This window comes from Rosa chinensis, chromosome 6 (assembly GCF_002994745.2).
Source record: "Rosa chinensis cultivar Old Blush chromosome 6, RchiOBHm-V2, whole genome shotgun sequence".
NCBI lineage: Eukaryota > Viridiplantae > Streptophyta > Magnoliopsida > Rosales > Rosaceae > Rosa > Rosa chinensis.
In genome coordinates this window covers 10,674,565-10,680,941 of record NC_037093.1, presented here as the reverse complement: position 1 = coordinate 10,680,941, position 6,377 = coordinate 10,674,565, and the positions used below count along the sequence as shown (strand labels likewise).

The 6,377-nt window shown below is 37.6% G+C and overlaps 1 protein-coding gene across 1 annotated transcript; it reads left to right on the top strand.

Annotated features, from left to right (window-relative positions):
- Window positions 1-305: 305 nt before the first annotated feature.
- LOC112172176 (transcription factor MYB44) lies at window positions 306-1,551 on the top strand. The gene has a single exon (XM_024309416.2). The coding sequence runs from the start codon at window positions 474-476 to the stop codon at window positions 1,329-1,331; it is 858 nt and encodes a 285-aa protein (XP_024165184.1). The 5' UTR covers window positions 306-473; the 3' UTR covers window positions 1,332-1,551.
- Window positions 1,552-6,377: the final 4,826 nt, after the last annotated feature.

Below are 6,377 nucleotides of genomic sequence, written 5' to 3'. Positions count from 1 at the left end.
AAAGTCAAAACTGGAAACCAATGAAACTAACCCCTAACCGTCTCTCTCCCTCGAGAAATTAAATTACCCGTTTTACCCCCTCTCGATATTTTCGTGGAAGGATGATGATTATTCTTTCCCATCAGCAATCTATGTGTCCTACGTGGCAACGCGTGGTTGTTAATACAGCTGTAGAGTGATGTAACGGGTAACGCTAAAGGGCAGTAACCGGTTGCCGTGACGCTGCTTATTAGTTATTACCCGATTCAGTTAACCGGCTCGACCAGTTACCCTAAGCCCACCCTATATAAACCCCTCTCCACTCGTCTCTGACCTTCAACCTCTCTCGGAAAAACTCACAGCGGCGCTCAAACTCAAAAATAGGCCGAGACTCTCTCTCGCCGCCTCTTCAATTTTGTAGAATATATTATATTATCCTCTTTCGTTTTTATTGTTCCTGAATCTAGGGTTTAGTGTTAGGGTTTCGATCGGTTATGGATAGCGAATCGGTTCAGCGGCAACAGAGGGAGTTGGATCGGGTTAAGGGGCCGTGGAGCCCCGAAGAGGACGACTTGCTGAGGAAGCTGGTGCAGCGGCACGGCGCTCGGAACTGGACGCTGATAAGCAAGTCGATCCCCGGCCGGTCCGGCAAGTCGTGCCGGCTCCGGTGGTGCAATCAGCTCTCGCCGGAGGTGGAGCACCGGGCGTTCACGGCCGAGGAGGATGAGATAATCGCGGCGGCGCATTCCAAGTACGGCAACAAGTGGGCCACCATAGCCAGGCTCCTCAACGGCCGTACGGACAATGCGATCAAGAACCACTGGAACTCCACTCTGAAGCGGAAGTACTCGTCCATGGCGGAAGACGGCGTCGTCGTCGGCGGCGGAGGCGGTTCGATCGAGGAGCATCATCACCTCAGGCCGGAGAAGAAATCCGCGACGGTTTCGGTGTCGGGCCGCGGATACAGTCCGACGAGCCTGTCCGGATCCGACGTCAGCGACTCCGGCGTGGTGCCTGCAGTGTCGTCGGCCCAGGTGTTCAGGCCAGTGGCGAGAGCTGTGTTGAGGACGGAGTCGCCGCCGAGCCAGAACGAAATGATCCACAATGAACCGGAGCCGTCGACTCTGCTGACTCTGTCGTTACCTGGAAGGTACTCGACCGAGTTGGCGACTCGCCGAGAAGAAAGAACGACGTCGTTGCAGCAGCAGCAGCAGGAGGCTGAGAATGAGAACAGAACGATGTCGTTTGGGCCGGAGTTCATGTCTTTTATGCAGGAGATGATTAGGAAGGAGGTTAGGAACTACATGGATGACATGAACGGTCTGCACTTTGGTATACCCAAGCTTTCATAATCCCAAAAAAAAAATATATCACACAGTTTTATCTTTCTTAATTAAGATTAGAAATCAGAATTAGCAAAATATAGTTTTTTTTTTTTTTGAATGAAATAATAATGAGGGAATGTACAGGCGGCCTGAGAAGAAGAGCTCAGTTAAGTAATTTATGTCTTTTGTTTTTTCTTTTAAATTCTGTTAAGAGTAAATTGAAATCAGATTCCATGTTTGGTTTAAATTTTGGCTGTTTATAGTTTTCTGTTGTTATTGCGATACAGATGGGTGTTTGATTTTGACAGTGGCACTTTGAATTCGAGGTCTAACTGAATTGGGCACATTAAAAACGGATATTTGATAATTTGAAAATATAAAAAAAGAAAAGGAGGTCATTGCGTTGTTTTCCCTATTTGGTACGGGGGTTGTACTGGGTTGATGGTACAGATTTTGGACAGAAAAGCATTGTGGTTTGGTGGGACTTTTGACTTTTCAATTTTGTATTATTCCGCGTGTGAGTATTTGTATATTAGTTTCGTAGAGATACAGTACTGTCAGACCCACCGTCGTACTGTAATGTAGTGTACAAATACACTGGCAAGATAATTTTTTTAGATCTATTTTTGTAATTTTATATTGGAAGATATTCCTGAATTCCTTTTTGGTTAAAAATGGATACAGTCATATACTCACACTGTCTCACAGTCTTATCTCTTATTTTTCAAATTATTTATTTTTTCTGAAAAAAAAATGGCCAACACCAAGAACAAATCAAAAACACTACAACCCATCAAAGTTAGGCTTCACTCAAACATCAATTATTTTAGGGTAAAAAATACAAACAGTACCCAAACTATGGTCGACTCCGAATTTCTGTACCAAAGTTTCCAAAACTATCACTTTGGTACCTGAAGTTTGGACCCCGACCCAACTTTAGTACCTAGAACACTGTTGGCCGTTACGGAGTTAGTCAACTGTCAAACTTTGAGGGGGATTCTCGTCCTTTCACCAGATTTCTTCTTCTTCCTCAAACTCTCTTCATTTTCTTCTTCCCCCCCAACTCTCCCATCATCTTGGGCACGGGTGGGCTGCGCAGGAGCGGGGCGTTGGGTGGACTGCGCAAGCGTGGGACGCGGGTACATATGTTGGGTCGGGCTAGATAACTTGGGTACCATTGTGATAGTTTTTGAAAATTTGGGTACAGAAATTCAGAGTCGGTCATAGGTTTGGTACTATTTGTATTTTTTTTCCCTGGAGGTAAAGACAGAGGGTCGATTTTACCCCTAAGAAAATGCCACGTGGCATGATAGTTAACGCCGTCCATGACGGCAGGAACGAATGTTGGGTTGGGTGGGATATTTGGGGTACCATTGTGATAGTTTTGGAAGCTTGGGTATAAAAATTCGGAGTGGCCCATAAGTTGGGTACTGGTTGTAATTTTTTCCCATTATTTTAATGTGTTACTTAAAATTACAAGTTCTTTTTACAGGGCACCGATGTTTCATTCATTTACAAAGACAACAAACCTCACAATAAGATTTCAATTCAAGAAACGAGAACATGAAATCGAAAGATGTATATTTGCTATTGATTGAAAATTTTAATTTTTGATTTTGGTTTTTGGTGAAGGGGAGGGCTCAAAAGCCTTTTTCAAATTAAGATACAATAAGATGTGATGTCAAGAGCCCCATTTTTATCTTCCTTCATATACTCTTCGATGCAACAGGTCATTAAAATAATGAAATCATATTTTCAAAGCATGGCCTATATGAACAAGCGAGCCACCATGTTTACACTCTATAAACATTGGAGATGTACACGTCCAAGAGTTTGTGAGTCAAACTTAAAAATTTTCACTTATAAAGTAAGCAGTAATACTCCACTAAACCAAATAATACTGGACATTTCACTAGAATTTTGATACAACTATATTACAATTAATGTTAGTTTTTACCCAAAATACAGAGCTCAAAGAAGCAAGCAATCCAACTTTTAGTATGTGTGCAGACTCTTGAATATAAAAGAGATTCACGTATAAATTGAGGGAGGAAGAAATCCCTTTTTCCTCGAAAAGTAACATGGCTCAAACAACTGAAGGTCCTCCAATGAAGCTTATAAAAGTAGGGGCCCGTACAGGAAGAGGCTTGCGAGACATTTGAGTCTGGAAAGCAAGGCTTTAAGCGGTGTGAACCCGGCGATGGCAAACATGGATGGAGTTGGTTGCCACCATTAGCGGAAAAAGTTGAGCTTGCAGCCCAAATAGCAATGCCGTTGTGGGTGGTGCAGACCATGTACCAGTAGGCTAAGACAACCCTAACTACGAATGCTCGAGTAAATCACAAATCAAATTCTCCCCTCCTAAGTGTAGGAGAGAATTGGATGATAAGCTCACTGAAGCAGAAATATTACGATCAACAAAGTATGTCTGTTATGAATCAGGGAATTGCTTTTTTTATATTTTCAAATATCCGTTTTTTTGTTATATAGTATATACACATGGCTAAAATTGTTTTATTCAACGATTCCATTATTGGATAGCAAACTGGTTGCAGTAGTTGCACCAAAATGTTAGTTTGCAATGAAATGATGTGCACCGCGCAGTGTTGGGGATGTTGTGCGATCGATCGATGAGGGACAATCTTGCCCTGGTGTCTCTCTAAGATTTGTCTCTCATCTCTCTCATTTTAGACTTGTACGTGTTTCTCCCTTTACCCTTGCTTCTCACTCTCTTCGACAAAACCCAAAACTGTTTTGATAAGTTCATTTAGGGTTGATTATGCGCGCAGACTGCAAAAAAAAAAAAAAAAAAAAAAAAAAAAAAAAAAAAGAAGAAGAACGAAGGGAGAAAGAACAATAATAATAATAATAATAATAATAATAATAATAATAGGTCATTTTCTAATAAAATGTGCGAAAATACATACATAACCTTGGATTTAACAGATCAGTAATGCAAAATAGTCGAAAGTATCAAGTTGATCACTCTTAAAAGTTGGGTGACATTTTATCCGGTGCACCAAAGTTTTGACCTCGTTAATGAAAAAAACTCAATTTCTTTTTAATGGATAAAGTTCAAAACTTTTATTTTTCTCTTATTTCTCAAAGTATTTCTTTCTAATTTAATTCAAACAAAAAAAAAACTTTTTCTTTGTGAATAAGAAAGGCAAGACCTCGAGGATTAAGAAATCGAATACGGTTTGAAACAAGGGGGAAGGCTTCTCTAAGTTTATATACAATCATCTCGTAAAAAACATATCTTGATGAAATATATGGTAGTACTAAAATAAAGTTAAAGTATGTGAGTTGGATATACAGATAGAAAAAATGTTCAACATTTGTTCAAATGGATTTATTTTGGGAATTAGTGCTGGATTCGCTTTAAGGTCTCTTTTGAGTCCACGGCAAGGAAGGACAAAAGACTTTCCCATGGATAGGGAAATGAAATTTTTCAAGAATTTTTCATTTCGATGTTTGGTAAATGGTAACAAAAGAAAAATTGTTAAAAAGTTCTTAATTAATGCAATAAAATAATGTGTTGTAAATAATAAATGGAAGGAAAGTATTTCCTTTCTTTTTGTATCCCAAACGCAACAAATGAATGCTTACTTTCCGCGTGGCCTAAATGAGGTGGAAGACTTTTAGGAGTTATAGGAATATGTTCAGTAAAAAAATTAGGTCCAAACACTTACGTAAAAATTAGGTTCAAACTCTCCCTTATTTGCATACAATCAGCAGTCTTAATCCATGATTTAACTGTTTAAAAGCAGGGGCGAACCTATGTTGGGGTCTGTTTTGGGGGGGGACTAACAACCCAGAATAATTAATATTTGATATGACTTTAGATTAAACTTGTGTTTTCTTTTGGAAACTATTAAACCCTTATGAAACATTTAAGCTTCTTTTTTACTAAAATTTTTGTTCAAACATAAATTATGGTATATATGGTATATAACTATTAATTACTTCTTTGCTAATTAGCTTTTATAATTATTTTGAATATCTGGTATTTACGTTTAACAAAAATTGCATTTTGGACCCCCCCTAAACTTTCGATCCTAGTTCCGCCCTTGTTCAAATGTAAGATTATTTTTGTGAAAAATCAATGTAAATAAAAATTATTTACTCATTTGATTGCATCAAATAAATTTGGGGGGGGGGGGGGGGGGAGGGCGCTCTCAATGTAAATTAAAAAAAAAATCATTTAATATTTCAGTTAGATAAAACAAAATGGACACTTCTGGTGAAAGTTAACACTCACATGATCAACCATCCATTTTATGGGTTTTCATAGGTGGGGTCTGAACTTTTTCAGATCGGACAAAATGGTACATGGATTTTCAAAGTGATCAAATACCTGAACTTCCAAAACCACATCAATAAGATGCTTCCGTCTATATTCAGTTATGTCTCCGTTAAGTGCAATGCAAATTAGAAATTTCACTCAAATTAACCACTAAAATGACTATCATAACTTCATTTGACGTGGATAAACACATTTCCATCCTTTCTATATTATTTTTCCTCCAAATACAATTTACTCTTTCCCCTAACACTATTCATGTGAACATTTCTATCACATTTTACCTCCAATTATTGTATCCCGATAAATAATAACAATATCCAACATCATGTTTTCTTGAATAATTTTTATTGTTCTTCAAAAATTAGCCCAGAATTATAATTAATTTTTACAAAGTAAATTTAAGAAACAAAAAAAAAGTTATTATAATTTTTACAAAGTAAATTTAAAAAACAAAAAACAAGTGATTATACGACAAAATATTCTGAAAAAATTTCATGACCCTAATAGCCAAGCATGCATTTTAACTGACAATAAAATAATAAAATTACAAAAATTACGATAACTCAACCGAGTGATTATCTTAACACAAATAGACCTACCAAATTTTATATATAAAAACAGTATTATAATAAAAATTAATAAATACTTTGTTGTATAATCACTTTTTTTTTTGTTCCTTAATTTTACTTTGTAAAAATTAATTGCAATAATTTTTTATGAACAATAAAAATTATTCAAGAAAACATGATGCTGGAATGACTACCGTT

What these genes read in the sequence shown, in the direction of transcription:
- LOC112172176 (XM_024309416.2), top strand. Translation starts at nt 474, where the DNA reads ATGGATAGCGAATCGGTTCAGCGGCAACAGAGGGAGTTGGATCGGGTT.